The following is a 21959-nucleotide window of genomic DNA, read 5'->3' as shown; positions in this document are numbered from 1 at the left end:
CAATATAGTACAGTAGAGTACAGTAGACTAGAGTAGAGTAGAGTATAGTAGAGTAGAGTACAGTAGAGTAGAGTACAAGTCTTTGTCTAATAATCAGCTGTTAGCTTGACCTCCGACACATAACCACTCCCCGAAGCTTAGTGCCTGAACCAACCGCTAACTCTGTGTAATGTGGTCATTAAAGCAGAGAAGGACCCATGCCCACTCTGGCTACCACACTCGGTCATTTCCTCTTTAAAAGCCTGTTTTTCTTCACTAATAAGCTCTCTCTGACTATAAAACCCAACCAGTTCTTGTTAAGATTGCATTGGCAGTGCGACTCAAAAGTTGCTGGCCCTGGAAAAAGTTACAGAGAATTCTCACGGGCATTGTTGTTGTCTCTCTGTGATGATTCACTGTTGGAAAAGAACTCTGGCAGAAAACCAAAAACGTAAATGTTCCTACTTTTTCGTACTGGTCCCCCGTGGGAATTAAACCCACAACCCTGGCATTGCAAGCGCCATGCTCTACCAACTGAGCCACATCATCACAAACCACTGGATGTCTCAATGTACTCACTTACTGTATTGTGCATTGTTTTTCTTCATGGTGATGGAAAGTCTGCAGGGACAAACCTAGCTGACCAGCCTATGTGCAATACAGTAATGTACATTTACATTAAGTGGTTTGTAAGGATGGTAAATTAATACTGCACCGAAAGTGCTTGTTTTCCATGTTATTTGATCAATAATAATATTTAATTTGATGTGGATGTTTTGTGTCTTTGCCCATAACTTTGCACCTTTTGATGTAAATGTTTGAGGACAGGGTTTTGTTGTTTCTGGATCCAAGACGAACTGATGAATTTATTCCCTTTCATTTATTGTTGTCTGTTTGTCTTTGTTGTGGCTGCTGTTACTTGGTTCTCTCTCCTGGCCTCTCTCTCTCTCCTGGCCTCTCTCTCTCTATCTCTCTCTCTCTCTCTCTCTCTCTCTCTCTCTCTCTCTCTCTCTCTCTCTCTCTCTCTCTCTCTCTCTCTCCTGACCTCTCTGTCTCTCTCTCTCTGCTCTCTCCTGGCCTCTCTCTCTCTCTGCTCTCTCTCTCTCTCTCTCTCTCTCTCTCTCTCTCTCTCTATGTCTCTCTCTCTCTCTCTCTCTCTCCTGGACTTTCTCTCTCTCTCCTGACCTCTCTCTGTCTCTCTCTCTCTCTCTCTCTCTCTCTCTCTCTCTCTCTCTCTCTCTCTCTCTCTCTCTCTCTCTCTCTCTCTCTCTCTCTCTGTCTCTCTCTCTCTCTCTCTCTCTCTCTCTCAATTCAATTCAATTTCAATTCAATTTAAGGGCTTTATTGGCATGGGAAACGTGTGTTAACATTGCCAAAGCAAGTGAAGTAGATAGTAAACAAAAGTGAAATAAACAATAAATATTAACAGTAAACATTACACTCAGAAGTTTCAAAAGAATAAAGACATTTCAAATGTCATATTATGTATATATACAGTGTTGTAACAATGTGCAAATAGTTAAAGTACAAATGGGAAAATAAATAAACATAAATATGGGTTGTATTTACAATGGTGTTTGTTCTTCACTGGTTGCCCTTTTCTTGTGGCAACAGGTCACAAATCTTGCAGCTGTGATGGCACACTGTGGTTTTTCACCCAGTAGATAAGGGAGTTTATCAAAATTGGGTTTGTTTTCGAATTCTTTGTGGATCGCTGTAATCTGAGGGAAATATGTGTCTCTAATATGGTCATACATTTGGCAGGAGGTTAGGAAGTGCAGCTCAGTTTCCACCTCATTTTGTGGGCAGTGTGCACATAGCCTGTCTTCTCTTGAGAGCCAGGTCTGCCTACGGCGGCCTTTCTCAATAGCAAGGCTATGCTCACTGAGTCTGTACATAGTCAAAGCTTTCCTTAAGTTTGGGTCAGTCACAGTGGTCAAGTATTCTGCCACTGTGTACTCTCTGTTTAGGGCCAAATAGCATTCTAGTTTGCTCTGTTTTTTTGTTTGTTCTTTCCAATGTGTCAAGTAATTCTCTTTTAGTTTTCTCATGATTTGGTTGGGTCTAGTTGTGTTGTTGTTGTTGTCCTGGGGCTGTGTGGGGTCTGTTTGTGTTTGTGAACAGAGCCCCAGGACAAGCTTACTTAGGGGACTCTTCTCCAAGTTCATCTCTCTGTAGGTGATGGCTTTGTTATGGAAGGTTTGGGAATCGCTTCCTTTTAAGTGGTTATAGAATTTAACGGCTCTTTTCTGGATTTTGATAATTAGCGGGTATCAGCCTAATTCTGCTCTGCATGCATTATTTAGTGTTTTACGTTGTACACGGAGGATGTTTTTGCAGAATTCTGCATGCAGAGTCTCAATTTGGTGTTTGTCCCATTTTGTGAATTCTTGGTTGGTGAGCGGACCCCAGACCTCAGAACCATAAAGGGCAATGGGTTCTATAACTGATTCAAGTATTTTTAGCCAGATCCTAATTGGTATGTCAAATTTTATGTTCCTTTTGATGGCATAGAAGGCCCTTCTTGCCTTGTCTCTCAGATCGTTCACAGCTTTGTGGAAGTTACCTGTGGCGCTGATGTTTAGGCCGAGGTATGTATAGTTTTTTGTGTGCTCTAGGGCAACGGTGTCTAGATGGAATTTGTATTTGTGGTCCTGGCAACTGGACCTTTTTTGGAACACCATTATTTTTGTCTTACTGAGATTTACTGTCAGGGCCCAGGTCTGACAGAATCTGTGCAGAAGATCTAGGTGCTGCTGTAGGCCCTCCTTGGTTGGTGACAGAAGCACCAGATCGTCAGCAAACAGAAGACATTTGACTTCAGATTCTAGTAGGGTGAGGCCGGGTGCTGCAGACTGTTATAGTGCCCTCCCCAATTCGTTGATATATATGTTGAAGAGGGTGGGGCTTAAACTGCATCCCTGTCTCACCCCACGGCCCTGTGGAAAGAAATGTGTGTGTTTTTTGCCAATTTTAACCGCACACTTGTTGTTTGTGTACATGGATTTTATAATGTTGTATGTTTTTCCCCCAACCCCACTTTCCATCAATTTGTATAGCAGACCCTCATGCCAAATTGAGTCAAAAGCTTTTGAAATCAACAAAGCATGAGAAGACTTTGCCTTTGTTTTGGTTTGTTTGTTTGTCAATTAGGGTGTGCAGGGTGAATACGTGTTCTGTCGTACGGTAATTTGGTAAAAGCCAATTTGACATTTGCTCAGTACATTGTTTTCACTGAGGAAATGAACTAGTCTGCTGTTAATGATAATGCAGAGGATTTTCCCAAGGTTGCTGTTGACGCATATCCCACGGTAGTTATTGGGGTCAAATTTGTCTCCACTTTTGTGGATTGGGGTGATCAGTCCTTGGTTCCAGATGTTGGGGAAGATGCCAGAGCTAAGGATGATGTTAAAGAGTTTAAGTATAGCTAATTGAAATTTGTGGTCTGTATATTTTATCATTTCATTGAGGATACCATCAACACCACAGGACTTTTTGGGTTGGAGGGTTTGTATTTTATCCTGTAGTTCATTCAATGTAATTGGAGAATCCAGTGGGTTCTGGTAGTCTTTAATAGTTGATTCTAAGATTTGCATTTGATCATGTATATTTTTTTGCTGTTTGTTCTCTGTTATAGGGCCAAAAAGATTGGAGAAGTGGTTTACCCATACATCTCCGTTTTGGATAGATAGCTCTTCGTGTTGTTGTTTGTTTAGTGTTTTCCAATTTTCCCAGAAGTGGTTAGAGTCTATGGATTCTTCAATTACATTGAGCTGATTTCTGACATGCTGTTCCTTCTTTTTCCGTAGTGTATTTCTGTATTGTTTTAGTGATTCACCATAGTGAAGGCGTAGGCTCAGGTTTTCTGGGTCTCTATGTTTTTGGTCTCTCTCTCTCTCTCTCTCTCTCTCTCTCTCTCTCTCTCTCTCTCTCTCTCTGGCCTCTCTCTCCTGACCTCTCTCTCTCTCTCTGTCTCTCTCTCTGTCTCTCTCTCTTCTCTCTCTCTTCCTCTCTCTCTCTCTCTCTCTCTCTCTCTCTCTCCTGACCTCTCTCTGTCTCTCTCTCTCTCTCCTGACCTCTCTCTGTGTCTCTCTCTCTCTCCTGGCCTCTCTCTCCTGGCCTCTCTCTCTCTCAATTCAATTCAATTCAATTTGCTTTATTGGCATGACGTAACAAAGCTTACTTTGGATATTTACAACATTAACATAATTAAAATAATAATAATCAATATTGTCAACAACAATAACCAAGGGTCAAAATAACCATTGAACAATAACAATATAGAGGACATGTGCAGGTTGGTTGGTCTGTCAGACACTGTCCCTCATCTTATGGCAGGCAGCAATGTAGTGCGCTGCCAACCCACAGCTCTCTGCGTCCTCTCCTAACAGGACGGGTAGCCTATTCTCATCAGAGAGGTCTTTGAAACCTTGAAAAGTGGTTTCAAATTTGGGGAAATGACACTCTCTAATTGTTTTATATTTTTGACATTTTGTCAGGAAATGCAGCTCCGTCTCAGGTTCTGCTGTGGTGCAGTGGTTGCACAGCCTTTCCTCTACAGGGAGCCAGGTTTTCCTGTGTCTACCCTTCTCAAGGGCAAGGCTGTGCTCACTGAGCCTGTACTTTGTCAAGGTTTTTCTAAAGTTTTGATCATTAACCATGGTCAAATAGTTAGCCACGGTGTACTGTCGATTTAGGGCCTGATAGCACTGCATTTTACTTTGTGCTTGTGCTTGTGTTTCCCAATAAGCAATGTAGTTTTGTTTTGATTGTGTTGTAATTTTGTTTATTCCGATTGATTGGATGTTCTGGTCCTGAGGCTTCATTCTCACTCTCTCTCTCTCCTGACCTCTCCCTCTCTCTGTCTCTCTGTCTCACTCTCTCTCTCTCTGTCTCTCTCTCTCTCTCCTGGCCTCTCTCTCTCTCTCTCTCTCTCTCTCTCTCCGGGCTTCTCTCTTTCTCTCTCTCCTGGCCTCTCTCTCTCTCTCTCTCTCTCTCTCTCTCTCTCTCTCTCTCTCTCTCTCTCTCTCTCTCTCTCTCTCTCTCTCTCTCTCTCTCTCTCTCTCTCTCTCTCTCTCGCTCTCTCTCTCTCTCTGCTCTCTCTGTCTGCTCTCTCTCTCTCTCTGGCCCTCTCTCTCTCTCTCTCTCTCTCTCTCTCTCTCTCTCTCTCTCTCTCTCTCTCTCTCTCTCTCTCTCTCTTTCTCTCTCTCCCTATCTCTCTGTCTCTTTGTCTCTCTCTCCCTGGCTCTCTCTCTCTCCTGGCCTCTCTCTCTCTCTCTCTCTCTCTCTTCTTTCTTCTCTCTCTCTCTCTCTCTCTCTCTCTCTCTCTCTCTCTCTCTCTCTCTCTCTCTCTCTTTCTCTCTCTCTCTCTTTCTCTTTCTCTCAATTAAATTAAATTAAATTTGCTTTATTGGCATGACGTAACAATGTACATATTGCCAAAGCTTACTTTGGAGATGTACAATATTAACATAATTAAAATTAAAATAATCAGTATTGTCAATGGGACAACAGTAACAACAATAACCAAGGGCCAAAATAACCATTGAACAATAACAATATAGAGGACATGTGCAGGTTGGTTGGTCTGTCAGACACTGTCCCTCATCTTATGGCAGGCAGCAATGTAGTGCGCTGCCAACCCACAGCTCTCTGCGTCCTCTCCTAACAGGACGGGTAGCCTATTCTCATCAGAGAGGTCTTTGAAACCTTGAAAAAACTGTTTCAAATTTGGGGAAATGACACTCTCTAATTGTTTTATATTTTTGACATTTTTTCAGGAAATGCAGCTCTGTCTCAGGTTCTGCTGTGGTGCAGTGGTTGCACAGCCTTTCCTCTACAGGGAGCCAGGTTTTCCTGTGTCTACCCTTCTCAAGGGCAAGGCTGTGCTCACTGAGCCTGTACTTTGTCAAGGTTTTTCTAAAGTTTTGATCATTAACCATGGTCAAATAGTTAGCCACGGTGTACTGTCGATTTAGGGCCTGATAGCACTGCATTTTACTTTGTGCTTGTGCTTGTGTTTCCCAATAAGCAATGTAGTTTTGTTTTGACTGTGTTGTAATTTGGTTTATTCCGATTGATTGGATGTTCTGGTCCTGAGGCTTCATTCTCACTCTCTCTCTCTCTCTCCTGACCTCTCCCTCTCTCTGTCTCTCTGTCTCACTCTCTCTCTCTCTCTCTCTCTCTCTCTCTCTCTCTCTCTCTCTCTCTCTGTCTCTCTCTCTGCCTCTCTCTCTCTCTCTCTCTCTCTCTCTCTCTCTCTCTCTCTCTCTCTGTCTCTCTCTCTCTCTGTCTCTCTCTCTCTCTCTCTCTCTCTCTCTCTCTGTCTCTCTCTGTCTCTCTCTCTCTCTCTCTCTCTCTCTCTCTCTCTCTCCCGTCTCTCTCTCTCTCTGTCTCTCTCTCTCTCTCTCTCTCTCTCTCTCTCTCTCTCTCTGTCTCTCTCTCTCTCTGTCTCACTCTCTCTCTCTCCGGGCTTCTCTCTCTCTCTCTCTCTCTCTCTCTCTCTCTCTCTCTCTCTCTCTCTCTCTCTCTCTCTTTTTGTTGTGGTAGGTTGATGATGTGACGTGGGTGGTGGGTAGTTGGCATACGGTGCGTGTGCCCGGCAGTGAGAAGACCCTGCGTCTGTCTGAGCTGGAGTCGTCCAGTCTGTACGAGGTTCTGATGGTGGCTCGCAGCGTTGCAGGAGAGGGACAACCAGCCATGCTCACCTTCCGAACCGGCAAAGGTCAGAACAACAGAACACAGCACAGCACAGTACAACACAGTACAGTACAACACAACACAGAACAGTACAGTACAACACAGCACAGCACACTACAACACAGTACAGTACAACACAACACAACACAGAACAGTACAGTACAACACAGTACAGTACAACACAGAACAGTACAGTACAACACAGTACAGTACAACACAACACAGTACAGTACAACACAGTACAGTACAACACAACACAGTACAGTACAACACAGTACAGTACAACACAGAACAGTACAGTACAACACAGTACAGTACAACACAACACAGTACAGTACAACACAGTACAGTACAACACAGTACAGTACAACACAACACAGTACAGTACAACACAGTACAGTACAGCACAACACAGTACAGTACAACACAGTACAGTACAACACAACACAACACAGTACAGTACAACACAACACAGTACAGTACAACACAGTACAGTACAACACAGTACAGTACAACACAACACAGTACAGTACAACACAGTACAGTACAACACAACACAGTACAGTGCAACACAGTACAGTACAGTACAACACAGTACAGTACAGTACAACACAGTACAGTACAATACAATACAAAACAGAACAGTGCTACACAACACAACACAGGACAGTACAACACAGTACAGTACAGTACAACATAGTGCAGTACAGTAAAGTACAGTAAAGCACAACACAACACAGTACAGTACACCACATTACCACATAAGACAGTACAACAATGTGCAGTGCAGTACAACACAGTACAGTACAACACAGTACAACACAACACAGTACAGTACAACACAACAACTGTTTCCTCTGTGTCTCTGTCTGTTTCTGTCTGTTTCCAGAGAAGAGCCCAGCTGTCGGTAAGAACCCGTCCAAGCCTCCGGTGGTGTCTGTCCCTGCTAAAGCCCCAGAAGACAAGACTTCTAACACACATTTTGGAGTGGTCATCCACGAAAGAGGTATGGTAACACACACACACACACACACACACACCACACCACGACAGAGGTAAACGACCTTCCTGGGGCCGGGAATTGTGTCCTGACCATGTGACCTGACCATGTGACCTTACAATAAAACCCCTGGCCCTGGTTACAGTATCTCTCTCTCTCTCTCTCTCTCTCTCTCTCTCGTCTCTCTCTCTCTCTCTCTGTCTCTCTCTCTCTCTCCCTCTCTCTCTCTCTCTCTCTCTCTGCCTCTCTCTCTCTCTCTCTCTCTCTCCCCCCCTCTCTCTCTCTCTCTCTCTGTGTATCTGTCTCTCTGTTTCCCTCTCTCTCTCTCTCTCTCTCTCTCTCTCTCTCTCTCTCTCTCTCTCTCTCTCTCTGTCTCTCTCTCTCTCTCTCTCTCTCAATTTCAATTTAAGGGCTTTATTGGCATGGGCAACGTGTGTTAACATTGCCAAAGCAAGTGAAGTAGATAGTAAACAAAAGTGAAATAAACAATAAATATTAACAGTAAACATTACACTCAGAAGTTCCAAAAGAATAAAGACATTTCAAATGTCACATTATGTCTATATACAGTGTTGTAACAATGTGCAAATAGTTAAAGTACAAAAGGGAAAATAAATAAACATAAATATGGGTTGTATTTACAATGGTGTTTGTTCTTCACTGGTTGCCCTTTTCTTGTGGCAACAGGTCACAAATCTTGCTGTTGTGATGGCACACTGTGGTATTTCACCCAATAGATATGGGAGTTTATCCAAATTGGGTTTGTTTTCTAATTCTTTGTGGGTCTGTGTAATCTGAGGGAAATATGTGTCTCTAATATGGTCATACATTTGGCAGGAGGTTAGGAAGTGCAGCTCAGTTTCCACATTTTGTGGGCAGTGTGCACTTAGCCTGTCTTCTCTTGAGAGTCAGGTCTCTCTCTCTCTCTCTCTCTCTCTCTGTCTCTCTCTCTCTCTCTCTCTCTCTCTGTCTCTCTGTCTCTCTCTCTCTCTCTCTCTCTCTCTCTCTCTCTCTCTCTCTCTCTCTCTCTCTCTCTCTCTCGCTCTCTCGCTCTCTCTGTTCTGTCTTTACAGTAGATGGATGTGATGTTTTCAGTTTCCAGTTCTCATAGAAAGTTGTGTATTTTCTTCTCAAAAGAGAAATAGTCATTTCAGTTGGAGTTTGATTGAGTGGAGGTATAGTATTTCTCAGGCTCTGATTGGTTGTCTGATTTATTTTCTCTTCCTGGTTCCAGTTCCCGAGGCCCCTGATAGGCCCACCATCTCGATGGCGACGGAGAGTTCTGTTTACGTTACATGGATCCCGCGGGCTAATGGGGGCTCTCCAATCACAGCGTTCCGCGTGGAGTATCGTCGCCAGGGCCGCAGCGCTGAGTGGGTCGTTGCTGCCGACAACATCTCTCCTCTCAAACTGTCTGTGGAAGTACGCAGTCTGGAACCTGGTGAGACACAATCACTTAGACATACACTCTCAGAAATAAAGGTTTAGATTTGTTCCTAAAGGAGTACAACCGCTTGTCACTGGGGTGGTACCCTGTAAGGTCCGGGGTGGTACCCTGTAAGGTCCGGGGTGGTACCCTGTAAGGTCCGGGGTGGTACCCTGTAAGGTCCGGGGTGGTACCCTGTAAGGTCCGGGGTGGTACCCTGTAAGGTCCTCCTTTCTACTTTTAGTTTTAGGTACGTCTCAGGAGGCTGCTGAGGGCTCATAATAATGGCCAAAACGGAGCAAATGGAATGGCTTTAACCACATGGAAACCATGTTTAATGTACTGTATTTGTTACCATTCCACATATTACGCTCCAGACATTACCACGAGCCCGTTCCACTACTCCGCTCCAGTCATTACCACGAGCCCATTCCACTACTCCGCTCCAGTCATTACCACGAGCCCGTTCCACTACTCCGCTCCAGTCATTACCACGAGCCCATTCCACTACTCCGCTCCAGTCATTACCACGAGCCCATTCCACTACTCCGCTCCAGTCATTACCACGAGCCCATTCCACTACTCCGCTCCAGTCATTACCACGAGCCCGTTCCACTACTCCGCTCCAGTCATTACCACGAGCCGTTCCACTACTCCGCTCCAGTCATTACCACGAGCCCGTTCCACTACTCCGCTCCAGTCATTACCACGAGCCCGTTCCACTACTCCGCTCCAGTCATTACCACGAGCCCGTTCCACTACTCCGCTCCAGTCATTACCTCGAGCCCGTTCCACTACTCCGCTCCAGTCATTACCACGAGCCCGTTCCACTACTCCGCTCCAGTCATTACCACGAGCCCGTTCCACTACTCCGCTCCAGTCATTACCACGAGCCCGTTCCACTACTCCGCTCCAGCCATTACCACGAGCCCGTTCCACTACTCCGCTCCAGTCATTACCACGAGCCCGTTCCACTACTCCGCTCCAGTCATTACCACGAGCCCGTTCCACTACTCCGCTCCAGTCATTACCACGAGCCCGTTCCACTACTCCGCTCCAGTCATTACCACGAGCCCGTTCCACTACTCCGCTCCAGTCATTACCACGAGCCCGTTCCACTACTCCGCTCCAGCCATTACCACGAGCCCGTTCCACTACTCCGCTCCAGTCATTACCACGAGCCCGTTCCACTACTCCGCTCCAGTCATTACCACGAGCCCGTTCCACTACTCCGCTCCAGTCATTACCACGAGCCCTGTTCCACTACTCCGCTCCAGTCATTACCACGAGCCCGTTCCACTACTCCGCTCCAGTCATTACCCACGAGCCCGTTCCACTACTCCGCTCCAGTCATTACCACGAGCCCGTCCTCATTCCGCTCCAGTCATTACCACGAGCCCGTTCCACTACTCCGCTCCAGTCATTACCACGAGCCCGTTCCACTACTCCGCTCCAGTCATTACCACGAGCCCATTCCACTACTCCGCTCCAGTCATTACCACGAGCCCGTTCCACTACTCCGCTCCAGCCATTACCACGAGCCCGTTCCACTACTCCGCTCCAGTCATTACCACGAGCCCGTTCCACTACTCCGCTCCAGTCATTACCACGAGCCCGTTCCACTACTCCGCTCCAGTCATTACCACGAGCCCATTCCACTACTCCGCACCAGTCATTACCACGAGCCCGTTCCACTACTCCGCTCCAGCCATTACCACGAGCCCGTTCCACTACTCCGCTCCAGTCATTACCACGAGCCCGTTCCACTACTCCGCTCCAGTCATTACCACGAGCCCGTTCCACTACTCCGCTCCAGTCATTACCACGAGCCCGTCCTCATTCCGCTCCAGTCATTACCACGAGCCCGTTCCACTACTCCGCTCCAGTCATTACCACGAGCCCGTCCTCATTCCGCTCCAGTCATTACCACGAGCCCGTTCCACTACTCCGCTCCAGTCATTACCACGAGCCCATTCCACTACTCCGCTCCAGTCATTACCACGAGCCCGTCCTCCCCAATTAAGGTGCCACCCACCTCCTGTGAGGTACATAACTGTACCCCAGTTCATACCTTAGATAGTAACTTTCTCCACAGGTACAAAAGCATGCTTTTTGCCTTTATATAGTACCACCACAGTAATATATAGTACCACCACAGTAGTATATAGTACCACCACAGTAGTATGTAGTACCACCACAGTAGTATATAGTACCACCACAGTAGTATGTAGTACCACCACAGTAGTATATAGTACCACCACAGTAGTATATAGTACCACCACAGTAGTATATAGTACCACCACAGTAGTATATAGTACCACCACAGTAGTATGTAGTACCACCACAGTAGTATATAGTACCACCACAGTAGTATATAGTACCACCACAGTAGTATGTAGTACCACCACAGTAGTATATAGTACCACCAATGTGCCTCTACCATTGACCACTTCAACTGGTACAACACTTTGACTCACAGGTGGCCAAAAATAACTATCTGAATGCCTCGCCCCCACTAAGTCACGCCTTCAATATAATTTCCCATTGTGCCTTTTCTAGTGAATTGTAGAGGGACATCTACCCCTACCCGGACCAATGACATCTACCCCTACCCGGACCAATGACATCTATCCCTACCCGGAACCAATGACATCTACCCCTACCCGGACTAATGACATCTACCCCTACTACCCGGACCAATGACATCTACCCCTACCCGGACCAATGACATCTACCCCTACCCGGACCAATGACATCTTACCTACTCGGACCAATGACATCTACCCCTACCTGGACCAATGACATCTACCCCTACCCGGACCAATGACATCTACCCCTACCCGGACCAATGACATCTACCCCTACCTGGACCAATGACATCTACCCCTACCCGGACCAATGACATCTACCCCTACCTGGACCAATGACATCTACCCCTACCCGGACCAATGACATCTACCCCTACCCGGACCAATGACATCTACCCCTACCCGGACCAATGACATCTTACATACTCTGACCAATGACATATACCCCTACCCGGACCAATGACATCTACCCCTACCTGGACCAATGACATCTACCCCTACCTGGACCAATGACATCTACCCCTACCCGGACCAATGACATCTACACCTACCCGGACCAATGACTGTATTTGTTAGTGACAGAGACATGATGGTTGAATTCGTTCATTTTCAGTCCTGTGGCCTTCACCAAGTGAGATCCTACGCGTATATTATCATTAAAATTAAACTCTTTATGACAATACATTACATATGTTATAAAGCCTTATTTTGAGGCCTAGTTTTACCCTAACACAGTGTCCTGAAGCTCTTGGTTTATTTCACACATCTGGCCTGCCAGTAGGCTTACAGAATTCCGGTAACTTTCCCCCAAATAATTCAAGAAATCGAAGAAGAAAAATCCTGGTTGAAGGATTTCCCGCTCATTTCCTCCCGTTTCCAGGAATATTCCAACCGGGACTTCTGGAAAACCTGGAAAAATTGGGAAATTTACCAGAATTGTGCAACACTACTGTACCTTTATGCTGGCTTGCAAAGTGATGTGTAATTCCTATTAGAATCCAGCCAGAGTTAGGATATCCAACAGTTGGAATTTGTATTCACCCGCTACCTGCATTCAGAATGACTGTCAGGGTTAATAACATTGTGAGTACACTACCTAAGCCATTTAAACTGATTTCAGTAACGGGTGCAAAAAACTCTAACTAACTGATTGGTTTAGTTGAGAAAAATGTTAGGTATCTTTCTGTAGCATAACATTAATCAATCGATCAATCAATGTACAGACAAAAACACAGATATTAAAACAATCCTAAAACATCTACCTGCAGTAGAACATGCTAGGAAATAAGATGATGATTATGATTATGGTACAACTTTGGCTTTTTAGGGTACCACTCCAGCGAAAAAGACGTTACTTTCTTTTAGATGGCAGAAATTCATCATTGTACCTTATGGTGGGTATTGAGGGTACACAAAATATGTTTGTATCCTGGGAAACAGAACATTTGTACCCTGGGAAACAGAACATTTGTACCCTGGGAAACAGAACATCTGTAGCCTGGGAAACAGAACATTTGTATCCTGGGAAACAGAACATTTGTATCCTGGGAAACAGAACATTTGTATCCTGGGAAACAGAACATTTGTACCCTGGGAAACAGAACGTTTGTACCCTGGGAAACAGAACGTTTGTATCCTGGGAAACAGAACATTTGTACCCTGGGAAACAGAACATCTGTAGCCTGGGAAACAGAACGTTTGTATCCTGGGAAACAGAACATTTGTATCCTGGGAAACAGAACGTTTGTAGCCTGGGAAACAGAACGTTTGTAGCCTGGGAAACAGAACGTTTGTACCCTGGGAAACAGAACGTTTGTACCCTGGGAAACAGAACATTTGTACCCTGGGAAACAGAACGTTTGTACCCTGGGAAACAGAAATGTGACATGAAATTGGAGCCCTTGTTTTGTTAGTGAGAGTGTGATGATCGATTGTACCTTTATATTCAACGTCCAAAAATGAACCAGTATTCTCTTTATCTGCACATGTAACCTAAAAGGTAGTGAACAGCACCACGTGACATCATTATGTGTACCCTAAAAGGTAGTGAACAGCACCACGTGACATCATTATGTGTACCCTAAAAGGTAGTGAACAGCACCACGTGACATCATTACGTGTACCCTAAAAGGTAGTGAACAGCCATCATTATGTGTACCCTAAAAGGTAGTGAACAGCACCACGTGACATTATTATGTGTACCCTAAAAGGTAGTGAACAGCACCACGTGACATCATTATGTGTACCCTAAAAGGTAGTGAACAGCCATCATTATGTGTACCCTAAAAGGTAGTGAACAGCACCACGTGACATTATTATGTGTACCCTAAAAAGGTAGTGAACAGCACCACGTGACATCATTATGTGTACCCTAAAAGGTAGTGAACAGCACCACGTGACATCATTATGTGTACCCTAAAAGGTAGTGAACAGCACCAAGTGACATCATTATGTGTACCCTAAAAGGTAGTGAACAGCACCACGTGACATCATTATGTGTACCCTAAAAGGTAGTGAACAGCACCACGTGACATCATTATGTGTACCCTAAAAGGTAGTGAACAGCACCACGTGACATCATTATGTGTACCCTAAAAGGTAGTGAACAGCACCACGTGACATCATTACGTGTACCCTAAAAGGTAGTGAACAGCCATCATTATGTGTACCCTAAAAGGTAGTGAACAGCACCACGTGACATTATTATGTGTACCCTAAAAGGTAGTGAACAGCACCACGTGACATCATTATGTGTACCCTAAAAGGTAGTGAACAGCCATCATTATGTGTACCCTAAAAGGTAGTGAACAGCACCACGTGACATTATTATGTGTACCCTAAAAGGTAGTGAACAGCACCACGTGACATCATTATGTGTACCCTAAAAGGTAGTGAACAGCACCACGTGACATCATTATGTGTACCCTAAAAGGTAGTGAACAGCACCAAGTGACATCATTATGTGTACCCTAAAAGGTAGTGAACAGCACCACGTGACATCATTATGTGTACCCTAAAAGGTAGTGAACAGCACCACGTGACATCATTACGTGTACCCTAAAAGGTAGTGAACAGCCATCATTATGTGTACCCTAAAAGGTAGTGAACAGCACCACGTGACATTATTATGTGTACCCTAAAAGGTAGTGAACAGCACCACGTGACATCATTATGTGTACCCTAAAAGGTAGTGAACAGCACCACGTGACATCATTATGTGTACCCTAAAAGGTAGTGAACAGCACCACGTGACATCATTACGTGTACCTCTGAAGGTAGTGAACAGCCATCATTATGTGTACCCTAAAAGGTACATGATGTGTATTTTGATATTTTTGTACCTCAGGAACCGTACCCTTATTTCTAAGAGTGTACAAGCTCTCTTCCTGTCTGGGTCTGGGTTAGGGTTCTCTCCATGTGGTTTCATTCCCTCCATGTGTTCCTCTGTCTGCAGGCTCCACCTATAAGTTCCGTGTGCTGGCGATGAACCAGAATGGGGACAGTCCCCACAGCGCCACCTCCAGGCCATACCAGGTATCGGCAGCCAGCCCGCGCTTCTCTGACCGTCCGGTGGCCGGACCGCACATCTCTTCTACAGACGCCGTCAGCGACACTCAGATCATGCTACGCTGGACCGTCAGTACTACATACCACACAGAGTGTGTGTCTGTGTGTGTGTGTGTGTGTGTGTGTGTGTGTGTGTGTGTGTGTGTGTGTGTGTGTGTGTGTGTGTGTGTGTGTGTGTGTGTGTGTGTGTGTGTGTGTGTGTGTGTGTCTATGTGTGTGTGTGTGTGTGTGTGTGTCTATGTGTGTGTGTCTATGTGTGTGTGTGTGTGTGTGTGTGTGTGTGTGTGTGTGTGTGTGTGTGTGTGTGTGTGTGTGTGTGTGTGTGTGTGTGTGGTGTGTGTGTTTGATGTTACATGGAGCTGAGAGAGGAGATTGAATCAGGCCTGTAATGGTCCCGTTGGGCTGAGTAGATGATCAGAACTCTGTTGTGTTCTGAGACCTTTAGAAGGCCCTGCCTCAATACAGTCACATTGATGACCAGGTCAGCTAGTGCGAGGGTTCACCCTTTCCTTTCCTAGAGGACTTTTTACTCTTCAATGTTTACATTGTCAACCAGGCAGTTGTTATGTATGCTAAGATGCTGTGATCTAACTCTGTGTCTGTGTGATCCCTCCAGTACACCCCTTCTAGTAACAACAACACACCCATCCAAGGGTTTTATGTCTACTACAGACCTACTGACAGTGACAATGACAGTGATTACAAACGGGACGTGGTTGAAGGTGAGTTTACTGTGTGTGTGTGTGTGTGTGTCTGTGTGTGTGTGTGTGTGTGTGTGTGTGTGTGTGTGTGTGTGTGTGTGTGTGTGTGTGTGTGTTCTTGTGTGTGTGTGTGAAATGTGAAATGTGTTTTTAATAAATGTCTGAGTGCTAATGGCCCTGAACTGAAACCTGAGGACAGTCCGAGAGAGAGGGTGGGAGGGAGGGAGAGAGGGAGGGTGGGTGGGAGGGAGGGAGGGAGGGAGAGGATGAGATGGGGAGGAGGAGCGGAAAGGAGAGGAGAGGTGCTCAGGTTGTCAACAGGAATGTTAACAGACTGGTTGAGAGGTTGAGGAACAATTGCCCCCTTTCCCTCTCTCTCTTCCTGCCTCACCACCCTCCCTCTCTCCCTCCCACCCTCTCTCCCCCTCCTTCCTCCAACCTCTTAACCTTTGTCTCTCCCCGTGCTCCTCCCTGTCAGGGATACTGATCTGGGCTGGTCTGTTCCGCTCAGATCACCTCTCATCTGTAGGAAACAGTGTTCTGCTGTGATCTCCTATCTGTGTTTGGGATAGGACACATTTCATTACATTGGTGTTTGTTTGTGTGTGTATGTTTTTGTGTTGTGTATACAGTGCCTTCAGAAAGTATTCACACCTCTTGACTTTTTCCACATTTTGTTGTGTTACAACCTGAATTGAAAATTGATTAAATTTAGATTTTTTTTGTCATTGGCCTACAAACAATACCCCATAATTTGAAAGTGGAATTATGTTTTTTCGAAAAATTTTACAAATCAATAAAAAATTTAAATCTGAAATATCTTGAGTCAATAAGTATTCAACCCCTTTGTTATGGCAAGCCTAAATAAGTTCAGGAGTAAACATTTGCTTAACAAGTCACATAATAAGTTGCATGGAATCACTCTGTGTGCAATAATAGTGTTTAACATGATTTTTGAATGACTACCTCATCTCTGTACCCCACACATACAATTATCTGTAAGGTCCCTCATTCGAGCAGTGAATTTCAAACACAGATTCAACCACAAAGACCAGGGAGGTTTTCCAATGCCTCGTAAAGAAGGGCACCTATTGGTAGATGGGTAAAAACTAAAAAAGCAGACACTGAATATCCCTTAGAGCATGGCGAAGTCAACGATTACACCCAGTCACTACAAAGATACAGGCATCCTTCCTAACTCAGTTGCTGGAGAGGAAGGAAACTGCTCAGGGATTTCACCATGAGGCCAATGGTGACTTTAAAACAGTTACAGAGTTGAATGGCTGTTATAGGAGAAAACTGAGGATGTATCAACAATATTGTAGTTACTTCACAATGCTAATCTAATTGACAGAGTGAAAAGAAGGAAGCCTGTACAGAATACAAATATTTCAAAACATGCATCCTATTTGCAACAAGACACTAAAGTAAAACTGCAAAAGATGTGGCAAAGCAATTAACTTTTTGTCCTGATTACAAAGTGTTATGTTTGTGGAAATCCAAATCAACACATTACTGAGTACCACTCTCCATATTTTCAAGCATAGTGGTGTCTGCATCATGTTATGGGTATGCTTATAATCGTTAAGGTCTGGGAAGTTTTTCAGGATAAAAAAGAAACAGAATGGAGCTAAGCACAGGCAAAATCCTAGAGGAAAACCTGGTTTAGTCTGCTTTTCACCAGACACTGGGAGATGAATTCACCTTTCAGCAGGACAATAACCTAAAACACAAGGCCAAATCTACACTTGAGTTGCTTACCAAGAAGACAGTGAATGTTACAGTGGCCGAGTTACAGTTTTGACTTAAATCAGTTTGAAAATCGTGAAAATAGTTGTCTAGCAATGATTAACAACCAATTTGACAGAGCTTGAAGAATTCTGAAAAGAATAATGGGCAAATGTTGCACATTCCAGGTTTGGAAAGCTCTTAGAGACTTACCCAGAAAGCACAGCTCTAATCGCTGCCAAAAGTGCTTATACAAAGTGTGAGTACTTATGTAAATGAGATATTTCTGTATTTCATTTTCAGTACATTTCAATACCTTTTCACTTTGTCAGTCCCGTGTAGCTCAGTTGGTAGAGCATAGCGTTTGCAACGCCAGGGTTGTGGGTTCGTTTCCCACGGGGGGGGGTGGGCAGTATGAAAAGAAATGTATGCACTCACTAACTGTAAGTCTGTTAAATGACTAAAATGTAAAAAATGTAATTCCGGGGTATTGTGTGTAGATGGGTGAGAGAAAAAAAATCAATTGAATCAATTTTTTATTCAGGCTGTAACACAACAAAAAGAGGAATAAGTCTAGTGGTATGAATACTTTCTGGAGGTTAATAAAAGTTGGAGATATACTGTTCTTCGAGAGGCTATTAATCATACTACATACTGTTGGCATTAAAAATTATATATATACTAGTTTGCCTTAGTAACCATATACTGAGGTATTACACAGGGTTAGCTTCTGTAACCATATACTGAGGTATTACACAGGGTTAGCTTCTGTAACCATATACTGAGGTATTACACAGGGTTAGCTTCTGTAACCATATACTCAGGTATTACACAGGGTTAGCTTGTGTAACCATATACTCAGGTATTACACAGGGTTAGCTTCTGTAACCATATACTCAGGTATCACACGGGATTAGTTTATGTAACCATATACGCAGGTATTACACAGGGTTAGTTTCTGTAACCATATACTCAGGTATTACACAGGGTTAACTTCTGTAACCATATACTGAGGTATCACACAGGGTTAGCTTCTGTAACCATATACGCAGGTATTACACAGGGTTAGCTTGTGTAACCATATACTCAGGTATTACACAGGGTTAGCTTCTGTAACCATATACTCAGGTATTACACAGGGTTAGCTTCTGTAACCATATACTGAGGTATTACACAGGGTTAGCTTATGTAACCATATACGCAGGTATTACACAGGGTTAGTTTCTGTAACCATATACTCAGGTATTACACAGGGTTAACTTCTGTAACCATATACTGAGGTATCACACAGGGTTAGCTTCTGTAACCATATACGCAGGTATTACACAGGGTTAGTTTCTGTAACCATATACTCAGGTATTACACAGGGTTAACTTCTGTAACCATATACTGAGGTATCACACAGGGTTAGCTTCTGTAACCATATACTGAGGTATCACACAGGGTTAACTTCTGTAACCATATACTCAGGTATTACACAGGGTTAGCTTCTGTAACCATGTACTCAGGTATTACACAGGGTTAGCTTCTGTAACCATATACTCAGGTATTACACAGGGTTAGCTTCTGTAACCATATACTCAGGTATTACACATGGTTAGCTTCTGTAACCATATACTGAGGTATTACACAGGGTTAGCTTCTGTAACCATATACTCAGGTATTACACAGGGTTAGCTTCTGTAATCATATACTCAGGTATTACACAGGGTTAGCTTGTGTAACCATACACTCAGGTATTACACAGGGTTAGCTTCTGTAACCATATACTGAGGTATTACACAGGGTTAGCTTCTGTAACCATATACTCAGGTATTACACAGGGTTAGCTTCTGTAACCATATACTCAGGTATTACACAGGGTTAGCTTCTGTAACCATATACTCAGGTATTACACAGGGTTAACTTCTGTAACCATATACTGAGGTATCACACAGGGTTAGCTTCTGTAACCATATACTGAGGTATTACACAGGGTTAGCTTCTGTAACCATATACTGAGGTATTACACAGGGTTAGCTTCTGTAACCATATACTGAGGTATTACACAGGGTTAGCTTCTGTAACCATATACTCAGGTATTACACAGGGTTAGCTTGTGTAACCATATACTCAGGTATTACACAGGGTTAGCTTGTGTAACCATATACTCAGGTATTACACAGGGTTAGCTTCTGTAACCATATACTCAGGTATTACACATGGTTAGCTTCTGTAACCATATACTCAGGTATCACACAGGGTTAGCTTCTGTAACCATATACTGAGGTATTACACAGGGTTAGCTTCTGTAACCATATACTCAGGTATTACACAGGGTTAGCTTCTGTAACCATATACTCAGGTATTACACAGGGTTAGCTTGTGTAACCATACACTCAGGTATTACACAGGGTTAGCTTCTGTAACCATATACAGTAATCCCTCGTTTATCGCGGGGGTTACGTTCCGAAAATGACCCGCGATAAGTGAAATCCGCGAAATAGAAAACTTTTTTTTTTTTACAATTAGCAACTATTACATGTATACAAATACAGTGACTCACGTGTAGGCCGTTTCACTGCTCTTCAGACTGGGCCGCTGCATCCTGACTGCGCTCTGCAGTGTTCTCTTCTTCTGAAGCCCGCGGTGCAGGTGTGTTTGTTCGGGAGAAGAACATAGTGATAGGCAGCTGTTGTCGCTCTTTTTTCTTCTTTGCAAAAAGATCCTTGTACACCGACATGCCACCATCGATTACGTTGGAGAACTGTAACGAACGGCTCATCAAAGGGTCCCATTCCTCAGCTACTCGCTTAAGTTCAGTGGCCATTCGCACCATGGTTGCTAAGCGACCAAGCGTTAGTCCTTCCTCCTCATCTCTCGTGTCCTCTTCTCCCTCTTCTCTTTCATCGTCGCTTTGTGGCTTTGTCATTTCTGCCAGCTCTGCATCGGTCAGCGGCTGTGCGTCTCCATCAATCAGGGCGTTTATGTCATCCGGACTCATGTCATTAAAGCCGTCTCCTCCAATCTGTTTAGCCAGATTCACAGCTGTTTCTACGGCAGAGTGGTGGACCTCGTCAAGCGAGCCTCCGGTTGCGTTTTGCACTGCCTCTGGCCATAGTTTTTTCCAGCAGGCCTTCAGAGTTTCCGTTTTCATTTCCTGAATGGCCCTCTGAATGTTTTGGAGACACGATGCGATGGTGTATCCACGCCAGTAGTCCTTCAGTGAGAAATCTTGATCCGAGTCCATAGCGTCAACAAGATGTTGCAGGGTGTTGCGCGTATAGAGAGCCTTGAAAGCACGGATGACTCCTTGGTCCATGGGCTGAATCAGGGATGTAGTGTTTGGCGGCAGAAATTCGATTTGCACACCATCATATGCCAAATCATTACCGTGACCTCCGGCGTTGTCAAGGAGCAGAAGCACTTTAAAGTCCAGTCCCTTTCCTCTCAAATAACACTTGACCTCCGGGATGAAACAGTTTTTGAACCAATCCAGATTGAGCGCTTTTGTCATCCAAGCCTTTGCATTGTACATCCAGTAAACAGGCAAATCATCCTTATTTTTGTTTTTCAGCGCCCTGGGATTTTTAGACCTGTAAATCAGCCCCGGTTTAATCATGAAACCTGCGGCATTTCCGCACATAGCCAGGGTCAAACGGTCTTTGTGAACTTTAAATCCTGGGGCTTTGGCTTCTTCCTGCATGATGAAGGTGCGGGAGGGCATTCGTTTCCAAAATAAGGCAGTCTCATCCATGTTAAAAACTTGTTCGGGCTTATATCCCCCTCCTCAATGATCGCCTTGAATTTATTGTTCACGAAGGCTTCTGCCTCAGCGGTATCCGCAGACGCCATCTCACCGTGCAGACAAACATTTTTAAGTCCAAAGCGTTTCTTAAACTTTTCAAACCAGCCCTTGCTTGCATTAAATGCGCTTGGCACTTTGTCAGCAGCACTTGCTGGGGGCCTGGCATCCTCTCCCACTGTGTCAGCAGCACTTGCTGAGGGCCCGGCATCCTCTCCCTCTTCCCCGTCACTGACAGCAAAGTTTTCATACAGCATTCTCGCTTTTGTGCAGATAACGTTTGTATCCAGGGTTATGTTTTTTTCCTGCAGTCATTAGTCCACAGAGCTAATGCCGTCTCCATCCGTACCATGGTCTTGTTGCGGACAGTTACAACCCTTTTTGCATTCGTATTAAAATTGACTGCTGCTGTCGTCCTTATGTTTTTTTCCTCCTTCTTTATGTAACGAACGGAAGATTCATTGATTCCGTAATGGCGAGCAACGGC

At 44.5% G+C, this 21959-nt stretch overlaps 1 protein-coding gene across 1 annotated transcript in view; it reads left to right on the top strand.

Moving 5' to 3' along the window:
* cdon (cell adhesion associated, oncogene regulated) overlaps nucleotides 1–21959 on the top strand; it is a 136152-nt gene that overhangs the window by 106487 nt on the left and 7706 nt on the right. The window contains exons 10-14 of the mRNA XM_041878202.2: nucleotides 6529–6703; nucleotides 7568–7684; nucleotides 8913–9119; nucleotides 15147–15328; nucleotides 15876–15981. Coding sequence (XP_041734136.2) covers nucleotides 6529–6703; nucleotides 7568–7684; nucleotides 8913–9119; nucleotides 15147–15328; nucleotides 15876–15981 — 787 coding nt within the window. The remainder of the gene's footprint in view (nucleotides 1–6528; nucleotides 6704–7567; nucleotides 7685–8912; nucleotides 9120–15146; nucleotides 15329–15875; nucleotides 15982–21959) is intronic.

Source organism: Coregonus clupeaformis, chromosome 6 (assembly GCF_020615455.1).
Source record: "Coregonus clupeaformis isolate EN_2021a chromosome 6, ASM2061545v1, whole genome shotgun sequence".
NCBI classification, from domain to species: Eukaryota; Metazoa; Chordata; class Actinopteri; order Salmoniformes; family Salmonidae; genus Coregonus; species Coregonus clupeaformis.
The sequence above is the reverse complement of the archived record's forward strand: the minus strand, read 5'-3'. Positions and strand labels throughout refer to the sequence as shown.